Source organism: Micromys minutus (assembly GCF_963924665.1).
Source record: "Micromys minutus genome assembly, chromosome: 30".
In the NCBI taxonomy this organism is placed as follows: Eukaryota; Metazoa; Chordata; class Mammalia; order Rodentia; family Muridae; genus Micromys; species Micromys minutus.
In genome coordinates this window covers 8,219,281-8,232,211 of record NC_137965.1, presented here as the reverse complement: position 1 = coordinate 8,232,211, position 12,931 = coordinate 8,219,281, and the positions used below count along the sequence as shown (strand labels likewise).

The window sequence follows — 12,931 nt, the reverse complement described above, 5'->3', positions numbered from 1 at the left end:
GGTGTTTTCAAAGAAACTGTCAGCTCTATCCACATGACCTCAGTGAACGAGGACAGTAGTGGATATGAGAGATGCTTCCAGCCACAGCTGCATGTTAGCCAGCTGCGCAGGGCTGGCTGCCTGCTGTTCAGTTTTCTGTGTTAGCCAAGGTGTGCTCACCGGTCTGAAGTTGACTTGAAGCCCAGGGGGAATTTAGTAACTCTAAGAATCTTAAATTCTACCACCTCTTCTGCAATGTTCTCTGAGCCTTACGGGACGGAGTATTGGTAGATGTATCCACTGGAACCTGGCTCAGCAAGTCAGCATCTTGGTTAAGCCTGTTTTTTCTTTATGAGCTTATTTAGTTCCACTCTGGAATTGGTAAGTGCACCAGGAACCTGACTAACACGGGCATTAACAAAGAATCACGCTACATACACATGTTCTCACACCTCAGGTCTATATCTTGACTCTCTTCAAAGACATGTCCACTGCCACACACTTCAAAATGCTAATTAGGAGCCATCCTGATGTGCAGCCTATCATTTGGATTAACCTATACAATTAAGATATAACCTAAAAATAAGTTTCACCTTTCTTTTCAAAATCTCTTGCTGCATTCTATCTAGCATTACATGCATATTACACGTACTCTAGCATTACATGCATATTACACGTACTCTAGCATTACATGCATATTACACGTACTCTAGCATTACATGCATATTACACGTACTCTAGCATTACATGCATATTACACGTACTCTAGCATTACATGCATATTACACGTACTCTAGCATTACATGTATATTACACGTACTCTAGCATTACATGTATATTACACGTACTCTAGCATTACATGTACAAAAATGCAAGTTGGAAATTTCGACTTGAATACCAGGAAATTCTAATGGCATTACAATAATGCTGAGGACGTTTTTGCCATTTTTTTCTACTTGTTTGTACAGGCATTCAAAGGGAAGTGCACATTAAAAGTCTTTTCATTCATTATTGACTTGCTTATGAATTTATCCAAAGATGGAGTTTTATTTTCATAACAATTCCAAGGGAAATTCTGGCCCTCTAACTCTGACTCCCTCCCAAGTTTAGTGTTCTTTTATCTGTGTAGAAATAAACTGGAAAGTTGCATAATTGAGAAAAATAGTGAAAAACTGCCAGATTGATGAATTTTATAGAACCCGGAGAATTTTCTCTAAATTGTGAATACCTTGAAAGACAGTTAGCGCTAAATCTGTATATACTTAAGAAAATGGCCCATTTCCCGGTGGGTAGCTACAGACTCATGAGTCACAAAGTACAAACAAAAACAAAGCAAAAAGAGGACCTCGTGGTAGGAGGGCAGTGATGGATCTGGGAAGAGGGCAGGAAGAGTGAGGGGAAGAATAATGCCAGAGCGCACTGTACACGTGTGAAACTGCCAAGTCATGACAACTAGAGCAAGGAAAGAAACGCTGATATTTACTAAGATACAGAAAACATCACAGGAAGCTTAACCTTTAAACACCGTCGTTGAAGAACTGCCATTGCTGACGTATTTTCCAGTGCTGGTTATGACCAAGTAACAAGATGTCAGAGAGACCAACTTTTCTCCCATGTGTTTTCTCTCCATGAGAACTGACTGAGCAAGAAAACTCTTCCATTGCACCCCAACTAAACGTTAGGGGTTAGAGAAGGTCTAACTGCTTAATTCTTGGCCATTTATATGATGATGGACAAATGTGGACAAATGGAAATTCTTCAGCTAATGGAAGAATATATATATATATTATAAATAATAAATATATTAAATATAAATATATATTAAAGATGAGCCTTAGATATCTGCCCCTCCCCTGCCAAAACAAACCAACCAACCAAACAAAAAACCCAGAAAATCAGTGTGCAAGCTTCACCGAGTAAGAGGCTTTCAATTTTCTTAATGTAGGGAAAACAAATATTGCTTTCCTAGATCAAGTTTACATTCTAAAAATAAATAAATAAATAAATAAATAAATAAATAAATAAATAAATAATTATGGAGGAATCTAGGTCAAAACAATCCATTAATTAATTCCAATCAATCTTTATAGAATTCTAAACTTTGGACTGTATATATATATATATTCATTTTTTAAATGTTACCACACAAAAAGCTTCCAGAGCCTAGCATTGAGTCTGGCAGGGCTGTGTTTCTGGGAGGTCTACAAGAAGCATTTTTCCATTCTTTTCCCAGCATCTTCAGATGGTCTCTGTTCAGATGGCACGTCCTCCATTTTCAGAGGTGCGCCTGGATTTCCCTCTCTCAGTCTGGCTTCTCCTCTGCTTTCTCCCTTTTGAAAGGCTCTCATGATGTCACTATCAGGATGGTCATCTACAACCTGGAGACTGTTGCTAAATGTTGTTGACACCATTATGTGTAAGAAGAATGGGGTCAAAGTCCCATGGCTTAAGATTGGACTTCTTTAAGGGGAGGGCTCATTCTGGTCCAGATTTGTAACTAGAGGCTAATTATTTGGTTCAGGTCAATATTTACCCAAGCAGATTAAAGTTCCTGAGTACAATTGCTATAGTTATTGTTAATTGAAATAAAAATGTAAAACAGCTAAGAAAGTTAAAATTTTTAATTAGATGACCACAGCTGCTTTCAATAAAGACAAGCCACCTGATCCAACCTCGGACTCCTTTCCACCCGTGTCTGTAGAAATTCCACACGCATCAACTGCTGTGATGCCTTTTTCTAGAATTCTTCACAACTCAATACACCTAATGCTTTCTATGAATAAAAGAGTTAAAAATCTCACAAGACAATGTAGCACATCCTGCTTAATATATTTTTATACATTATGACGAGGTGTTTTATAAAATGAGACTGGATTTCAGGATAGAAGGAAGGACATATTATAAGGTACTATTCCACAAATATTGTTTTCACAAGCTTTTCCCAAAGAAAGATCAGACAGGTCAATTAGCATTGGCACAACGTTTTTAAGAGACCACACTTTGTTTCAGACTCTACGAAAAACACTTGGCACAGAGATTCTTTTATTCAACTTGCCCAAGGCCACACAGCTAATGTGAGCCACAGCTGTCTTTGGAGACTCTGCATGCACTCTCAGAATTATGACCTAGCTCCTCTAATACATAATAGGGTCGATGACAATGCTTAGTGCTGGATGGCATTGTAAATCAGCTGCTTCACTCACTTCCACTCCCTGGAATAATAGAAGAGGGTTTCACCATTCTTTTCTGTGACAAAATATAGAGTAAGTAAAGGACCAGCATCCTAAGATGGTGTGTAAACTAGACAAGAGTCAGAACTTGTCACATAAAGAAGTAACAGGAAGGAGAAACTAGGCTGGAAGACCTTATGATGAGGAGGAAGAATATAATAAAATGGTAACTCAGCAGTCTTTCCCCAATGCCACAAAGACCTTATGAAGGATAACTCACTGGCTTTGAACCTAATTTCTTCCCATTGCTAATCACTCATAGCTTTCTCTTGGTAACCAGATCAAATTCTGTTATTAAAAGTACAGGGAGCTGGGTTTGGTAGTGCACATCTTTACTCCAAGCACTTGGAAGGCAATGGGGTGGGAGGGGGGGGGTCAGGGGATCTCCCTGAGTACAAGGCCAACCTAGTTTCATAAGAAGTTCTAAGCCAGCCAGGACTACATAGTGAGGCCCTGCCTCAGAATAAACAAAAACAAACAAGCAAAAAGACCAACAACAAAACAAGTTACAGAAGCAGGAGCACAGGAGCATTCTTAACTTATTTGGTAAAATTTGATTTTCTTGGACTTACTTGATGTAATAGGGCACTTTGTTATGCGAAATGGATCTCTGCCACGGCAGCTGGACTGAAGCTGAGGAAACAAAGGGACGTTATTGGAAGCAGCGAGCCTTATACCTTAATGTAAAACAAATGAACACATTTCATAGCAAATCTTGAGGGACCCATTCTGGCTCTAAGCTGGATTCCTGCAAGGAAGCAAAGCACAAGGACAAGCAGAACAGCCTTAAAGCCTCATGTGAAGTGAGGAAAAGAACCAAGACTCAGCTTCCAGAGCCGATTCTGTCAGACCCTATCGAGGAAAACACTTTCCCTAGATCAGGTTGTTGTTCATAAACATTACAACCCGGAACTCAGTGCCATCTGCAAAGGGTGCTCTTTATACACTGTCCACTCAGAGCTACATCGACCATTCTCAAGGCGGAGTTCCGAGATCACTAATAGAATTCTTCTCTTTGTACCATATTCATAGGCTCAGCTATTAAGAACAGATGGCACTCGAGCAAATTTAGCTATAAGAAGTTTTTAGAAAGAAAAATTAACATAGAAATAGGCAAAGCATTTTTATAAGCCAAACAGATCGTCTAAGAAGAATATCAGACACTTCTTTTCATCCTCAATCATTAAAAAACAGTCTTCCATGTTTGCAGTATGTTTGAGGTATTTCCCATGATTGAGATACTATGACTCTTAATGGAAGTACTTACTTTCGGCAATTCTGTTTACTGATTACTTATAAAGATACATTACTGTTTTAGTAAATCACTTATTTAAAAACTTATTTAAGTAGAGCAGCCCACATCCGTTTAGAACCAGAGGAATTTTGCTAAGCACGGTACCAGGTAAACTAAAATAAAATTCTACAACTAGCTCTAGACCGTCACGTAGATATATGGCACTATTTCTTTCTTAGTTTCTTAGCACATTTATATCTTAGAAATACATAACACTCTAAACTTTGCCAAAGATTCCAAATCCACATTTAATTTTCATAACACAGCAAGATCCACACACCAATGTTCAGACTGATAGAAAAGAAGTTAAATACAGAGTTAAAAATAGCTGCCCAAGGGTTGTAGAGATGGCTCAGAAGTTAAGAGCACTGGCTGCTCTTCTAGAGGTCCTGAGTTCAATTCCCAGCAACCACATGATGGGTCCCAACCATCTGTAATGGTATCCGATGCCCTCTTCTGGTGTGTCTGAAGACAGCAACAGCATACTTATATACATACAATAAATAAATCTTAAGAGGAAGGAAGGAAGGAAGGGAGGGAGGGAGGGAGGGAGGGAGGGAGGGAGGGAGAGAGGGAGTCCTATGATATGAGGTCCTGCTGCTCCCACAAAGCTGCCCAAAGTCCTTCCTAAAACTGTACAGTTCAGATACCACCACACCTTTCCAAAACTAGTTTAGCAAACCTTCTCCTTACTCATTGTTCTGGTCTTGAGGAAAGGCAAGACCATCTATCTAACAGTACCCATAGATGTTCATAAACAGACATGGACATGAAGATCAGGGTGTGTTAAACTTCTCATGAGAGCCAGCCTCATTTAATGTTGGTCAGGTCTTATTACCTATCTCATGGAACATGCTTCTTTAATGAGAATGGATAAAGTCCAAGGAACACAACCAAGCCAAAGACTGTAAGCATCAAGGGATAAGAACTGTTGAAAGTTGGCCCCCACTCCTTCACGTATTTAAGGACCATTTTGAGTTGAGTAACCAAGCTTCTGGAACTGTCAGTTGGTAAACACTGAAAGACCATGTGCTTGAGCAACATGAAGTCTATGGCAGTTCTGCAATGCTTCATGACTGAAGAAACATGAGCTAGATTTCCATGGAAGAGGTTGCCAGGTGAAAAGTTGGGGCTCCATCAGCAATAGCAGATAAATTGACCCTTTGAACTATAGAGTCTCAAATATTTACAAATGCCTCTTTAATTTGACCTTGGCTATTATCTAGAGTTTAGAAATCTATAATACTTAACATCTAGTGAGTATAATAAGAGCCTATTTATTTCAACAATAATGCTATCCATATGTTAAACATTAAATAAATGTCCATCCTTACTCCCTACAAAGGGCTATATATCACTCAGAGACAAAAACCTACAGTTTAGAATCTGAAGATGGGTAAGTTGTAGAGGCAGGGGACAGAAAATGACAAATTTGATTTCACAAGAATGTAAAAGTAAATAAAGCCTGGGCCTTGATTCTTTTCCAAGTTTTGTCAAATGATAGATAGATAGATAGATAGATAGATAGATAGATAGATAGATAGGCAGGCAGGCAGACAGACAGATAGATAGATGGGTAGATGGATGAGTGGATGGATGGATGGATGGATGGATGGATGGATGGATGGATGGATGGACAAACAGATAGGAGTGAGACAAAACATCAATGACATTAACTTAGTCGTGAGACATACAGTTTGACTTCATCTTTCTCTGTGGTTTCAGAGAAAATAAGAGTTTTAATAATTGAAAAGTACTCTTGGCCTTGAGCTTAAAATTTACTTAAATTTAATTAAATTACAAAACTTTTTTTCCCATAAACTTCACATAGGAAGTGAAAAGAAAGGCATTAATATGTGCTCAAAGTATCTTTGCCAAGGTATGAGTTGGAGACTTTGTCTAACAGGATAGACTATCACATTTAATTCTTGAGGCAATCTGAAGAAGTAGGTGTGCAGCAATCAAGAAATTAGGTTTAAAAAATATCTTCAGGTCTAGTAAAAGACAGTGTGGACATTTAAATTTAATTTGGGAGTTTCAAAATTCGGCATTCTTAAATATCATCAGAAATAATTGATAAATAAAAAGGGTTCAAAGTTATTCACCCAAGTCTTCATGAAGTGCTCAGAAATTTAAAAATTCAGTTAAAAGATGTTGCATAAAATCTATCTTTATGTAGCACTCAGTATTTAAATTAACATTTGCCCCAAGATGAATGCCCTGAGCCTAGTAAACCAACATTTTCTCATTTAGGTATTTATATAGTGATTTAAAATGCATGTTCAGCTTTAAAAAAAACCTAAGTATACATACATACATATATAAGATAAACTAATTAAAAAACCTTACAGCATAAATTTTTGGTATGAAACATTTATAACCTTTGCATGACAAATACCATATATGTTATCATAGCCAATGTTTAAATAAGAAAACATGTCTAGGGACAAATTTACTTTTGCTTTCCTTTGAAGATTTACCTATTTGCATACTGGATTACATAAGCAACAAGCAATATTTCCTGAGTATCTTCTCTTAAACCTGTGTTTACTTAAAGTATAGTTAGAGCAAATATATAGCTTCTTGGGCAGAACTGAAGGAATTTGCTAATTTATTCAAATTAAATAAGATCACTCAAATTTATTGATACTTACTAGACAGAAAGTGTTGAGAAGATGGCCCAAAATCTCTGTGGGCTTCCTGGAGCTGCTTAAGGCGATCGTCCACAGAAACCTGCACAGAAACAAGCCAGATAAAAAGACTGATTTCAGGACAATGGTTTTCATAACATCCTTGCTCTCATTGCTTTAGCAAATGATGCTGTTGCTCAATCAATCACTGCTTGGGCAGAAAAGTTCTCTTCTTATTAATGTAATAGTATGGAAATCAACTTCTGATATTAAACAGTGATACAAAAGCCAGAGATTATAATATGTGTGTATGTGTATGTGTATACATATAAACTTTAAATCTATGCAACAACTAGGTTACCTAAATATTATTATGGTTATCACCTTAGAGATGAAAAAAGTGAGATGTCAGGAAGGACCTTAAGGTATACCTAGTCAGAGCAACATGAATGTTCATGCCTTGGCCATAGGAGGCCGCATCTATGCCTGAAAACTCTTCTCCCCCACTTAGAAGCTGCATGCTTCTAAGGCAGCTTAAGATAAGGCCATGGGAGGGGCCCTTACTTATCCCTCTTTTATGAAAAAGATGCTAAACGTGCCCCAGAGACTGTGTGGGAAATGGAACTCAGAGAACTCTAAAGATAAAGACATAAACAGATGGATAAATGGGGAGACAGCCAGTTAGGCAGATAATTATAGGTTGTTACACAGATTGATAGGTATATTGATAAAATAGATAAATGAATATGTGAAATGATAGAAGAGAGTAAACAGGAAGCTGAGTGTTAAATATCCTCTGATTGTCCTACAGGTTTGCATATAATAATCTCTACCAAAAGAAAGAGGAGCATCTGAGCATCCTGGCTCATGGTTGAGATGTGTAACTGGTGTACCCCAGCACATCACAATGGGTAGTGTGCCCCATGACAAAAACAGTTATGAAACCAAATGCAAATGAACAACAATTGCATGCAGCCTTCTGACATTTCCATTTCCCTGGCCCTGTTATTTGTCTCTGCAGTGCTGGTGTTCTGTTCCATTTGGATGGACAATTTCATTTTCAGCTAACTGTAAATGAAACTTGTATCTGTCTAGCTCACTCGGCAGCTCAGTTTTCACCTGGCCAGCTACATAAATTGCATTCAAGTCCACTTTACTCATTCTGAGAAATGCTCAAATGTCATAATTTATGAGTAAGAAAGCTGCTACTCCTGAAATTCAACAGCACTGTCTGCTAACATGGGTTTGTCTTTGCTTATTTAGGACTAATATTTGAACTCTAGTGGCTACCAGCATCAAAGATAAGGATGTAAGAATACATGCTCCCATGAAATCTAATGTGTTGTCTGACATCTTTAGAGATCAGGATAACAGCGGCAAAGCAAAAGGGAAATCAAGAAAGACAAGATAGACCTTCAAAGGAGTATGATGAACAATAACGATGCAGAGGAATGGGGCAGAAACAAAAAGAATGAGGTTCAGACATCTCTGTGAGCACTAAAAATTTAATATGCTTTGCCTGACTCATCCCAGATTACTGACGTTCTTCACAATGATAGAAAAGACTATTAAATACGAAATATTCACATCTCACATTTTCAATTTCATTAAGAAAGCATATGGCATTAGATTTTTAAAACCATTGACATCCATTTATTCTACATGGAGAGGGATGTGGGAGGGCAGAACACAGGTCCCACAGAGCATCTTTTAGGAGTTGGTCCTTTCCTTCTACCATGTGGGTTGCGGAGAACAAACTCTGGTGTCTGAAAATGCATTTACCTACCGAGCCCAATCTCAGTGACCTCCCTGGGCATTTTGATGCTGAGTAACACAAAAAAAATATTATAACCTAAAAGGTGTCATACTTTTCAAATAGAATGATTGTAGTTGCACATTTCTTAAGTGTCATATTGTAGAGAAATTAGTCGGAATTATTTACTGTTACTCTTCTACTTACAGCCTCCCCTGCTAACTTTCAGCAAAAAGGTAGAGCTGTTTTGTCTCCTAGCAGGTGGAGGCTGAAGGTGTGACAGATTCTTTATACCATGAACTCCTGCCTGACATGGAAGGTAGTCAGCCAATGCTCATACCCAGAATGCTCACGAGTCCTGGTTCAGTTAAACCTGGAGTCTACAAGTAAGGCCAAGAGCCACTGAGACAATTGCCTTGGGAAGGTCGGTTCTAGAAGCTAAGTGCAGGTGTGCTTTCTGTAAACAGGAAGAAAGCTCCTGTACATCGAACAATGTCAAGAGAAAGGAGAAACGCTTTGTACCTTTTCAAAAGAAAAAGAATACATAATGAAGGTAAGAAAATGATTCCTTTACAGGTAATGGCAAGACAAATGATTCTGTGGCAGACTATAGGTTACAATTACAATACCTTACTGGATTTTGTATAATTTTTTTACAAGAATTATATACAATATAAATATAAATTATGACCAAAAAAATCCATACTCATAAGTAAATGATGCTCATGGTTTCAAGACATAGAAAGACAAATTCTTGCTTGCTAAATTCATAATCAACTGCCTTCAGTAAAGAGAGACAAGACATGGGGTTTAAAAGTGAGGTGGGGTCTAAGGACCATCCAAGTGCTTCTGGTTGTAGACTTCCTCAAATGTGTTTTTCAGGTTTGAGAAAATGCAAAGAATTGTTTCACTGAGAAACTAAGGGCATCTCCCTTCCCATTCTGTGTTCTGTGTGCAGTGTTAGATAGCATTCCAAGGGACTACGCCGATACCTGCAGAAGTTTCCACCGCATATTAAGGTCATCCAGCTGGCGGGACATCTTTAGAGATGGATGCAGGTCAAGTGGAGACAGCTGACTGGACAGGTCATTCATCGTTTTAACTTTTAAGTTGATCGGTGCAATTTCTTCTCTAAACGCCTGATAGAAAGCAGATTATTTTAGAATCAAAAGCCAGAGTTGCCGTCTTCCTACTGAAGGTCATGGGAAGGTCACTAAGAGGCCAACAAGTAGATTACCATAAAGAACAGAATCTACCTCCTCTGTTCCTCTATGTCAGATGCTATGACCAGATAAACAGCTTTCTAATAGGGCAGGGATAAAATTTTGCCTCGACTAAAAACCTATCCTGAATTATAATGGTTGCTCAAACCCAACATTCAGGAATCATTTTTTTTCAATAGTAAATCAGGGAATATGTTTTAGTGTTTTCAAATTCTTGACTTTGCTAAAAGGCATGTGGTTAAGTTCAAAAGAGAGTTGAAGAACAAACCACAGGAGAAGAGACTGGGAACCAGAAACCAACATGGAAAAACAGAGGGGCCATCGACAGCAGACATGGAAGTCACCAGGTATTTAGTATGATCTGTTTCCAACCTCAGCAGATACCAGTGAATCAAAAGGACACAAAAGAAAGGAAGCCCCCAAAGACACACAACTGGTTACAATATGGAAAGAGAAAGAATTTTGATTTGCGGTTGGTTTTGTCTATCCCAGCCGATACTGAACATCCAATGATGGTCCAATGTGCACACACAGACACATGTGCAAAACCAGGTATTGAACATGCAGTGACACAGTAACAGGCCTGACAGGTGCAAAGGACTAACAAATCAAGCATATGTGGGGGACAGAGGTTAAGTGTGGCTTAGGGAAGGACACAGAGCTTTTCAACGTGGACTCTGAAACAATTCAGATCTGCTCAGACCCCCCTGAACACAAATGCTAGAACTCAAATTGTTCTAGAGCTTTTCACTCTGATTTTTCTAGCGTGATATATTGATACTCTCTTTCACATTTAAATCCAAAGACCCTAAAATGGGAGCCATATTTAAAAATCAATATCCTTTTAGTCTTAGGCAGTAAAATTTAAAATTAACATGCTAATTTGATGGGTTTTTTTTAATTTTAAACAAGAATCAGTTTTATATCAATAGATCGTAAAGGTATTTTAGAAGTCAATCATAACTTCATGCATAGTGTCAAGACAGAATTCTTTTTATCTTAAAGAACAATAAAGAAGCTTATATTTCCATTGTGTAAAAAAAAAAAATCTTTTTTTTCCCTGTTACAAGTCATGGGTTGAAAACATTAACAGAGCCCTGACAGGAGAGTCCTTTTGGCTCTGTTTGCACTTTTATGGCAATGAGGAAACTTTCTATCAAGGAAGTTTATCTTTTGCCTTTTAAGAGTTTCCAAATTAAGGGGCTTGGAATAAATGGAGTTATAAATGGCTTTCAGAAGTGCCATGTGTTCTGGTGTAAAGAACTAATTTATCATGTTTTGACTGTACTTTCCTATGAGAGAATAAGAATCTATGTCTCCCTCACTGCTGTAAAAACAGAAACATCTGCTACCATCAAAGGGGTTCCTTAGACTGTTGGCAGGTGTGCGGCTCAGACCCGTCTGGTACCTCAAGGTGTATGAGCAGAAAACAGCATTATTAAAGATAACTTCAGCAACTGAAATTACTGAAGTAGTCCTGAAGTCCTTGTGGCATATTCACTAATATTTTGCAATTTCTAGTGCTTAGTTTTTACCTCCCCATACAGTTTCAGTGAGAGAGGTGGGTGTACTTTAGGGAACATGTGATCTATGGCATACATTGGATTTATTTTATTTGGTTTAGTGAGACTTGAATGTATTTGGTTTAGTGAATTTTTAATTTTTACCTCCTAAGATATAAGGAAATTTAATCCAATTTATTATTTCCCATGAGACAATTTGTTTTTGTGGTTTTGTTTTTGTTTTTGTTTTTTTTTTTAAGCTTCCCACTTAAGTAGATTTAAATTTGGCTGGAGAGGTAAGTCATTCCTTTAATTAAATAAGACTGCCAATTCTCAAACTGTTGGGTCTTTTCTCCAGACACGAATTTTTCATTTTTCACAACACTAATTGTCCCCAATTATTGTGTGGCACTTTCAAATTCAAAAGGATAAATACCCACTCAAATCTAGAGGTATTTCTGTTATTATTTTTTGATACTAATTGTATTTTGTAAATTATTAAAAGACTTTTGAGGGTTTCAAACCAGTGAAGCCAGATTTGGTGTCAAAGGCAAATAGTTACCTGAAAGGCTGAGGTAAAGTTTGCAAGTTTGACTTATTTGGGCTATGGAATAAATTCAAGACTAACCCAGACACCCTAGCAAGATTGTGTTTAAAAATAAAAAGTAAAAAAAAAAAAAAAAAAAAAAAAAAAAAAAAAAAAAAAAAAAAGGCTTTGCACACAGTTGATTCATTTACCCAGAATGCACAAGGACCCCAAAACAACCCACACTACCTAAGATAAATAAATAGGAAAAAAATAAACAAAGTGTCCAATATTTTAAAAGCTGCACTGATAAACTAATGATTATGTTTTTCTTAGACTATTTTAAACTCACATTTATTCAGGGAAACGGTTTTTCAACTACTATAGGCTTTGAAAGAGGTCTACTTAGTTTATAGAGTAGGCAGACACACATCTACCATCAGAAATGGAGAACACTATATTCTTTGTTAATGCTTGTTTTTAAATTTTAAAGTTTTAAGTTGAAGAGTGTTTGGATTTTAGAGGGTTTAAATTCAACGGGTTGGTCAAGGTTGCATTTAACACTAGATTGAAAGAGGTATCTGCAGTGAAGAAGAAGGACAATTAAAAAAGAAACCTATATCTATCTATCTATCTATCTATCTATCTATCTATCTATCTATCTATCTATCTACCTACCTACCTACCTACCTACCTACCTACCTACCTACCTACCTACCTATCTATCTATCTATCTATCTATCTATCTATCTATCTATCTATCTATCTATCTACCTATCTATCTATAAAACCAC

The 12,931-nt window shown here is 37.4% G+C and overlaps 1 protein-coding gene across 5 annotated transcripts in view; it reads right to left on the bottom strand.

The window, feature by feature from the left end:
• Nucleotides 1–12,931, bottom strand: part of UTRN (utrophin) — a gene marked incomplete at its 3' end in the record, with an annotated part of 456,405 nt that overhangs the window by 75,265 nt on the left and 368,209 nt on the right. For all 5 annotated transcript variants that reach the window (XM_080941517.1, XM_080941518.1, XM_080941516.1 and 2 more), the window contains 3 exons: nucleotides 9,879–10,025; nucleotides 7,158–7,236; nucleotides 3,782–3,842 (listed from right to left, as the gene is read on the bottom strand). In XM_080941517.1, the coding sequence (XP_080797643.1) occupies nucleotides 3,782–3,842; nucleotides 7,158–7,236; nucleotides 9,879–10,025 (287 nt within the window). The remainder of the gene's footprint in view (nucleotides 1–3,781; nucleotides 3,843–7,157; nucleotides 7,237–9,878; nucleotides 10,026–12,931) is intronic.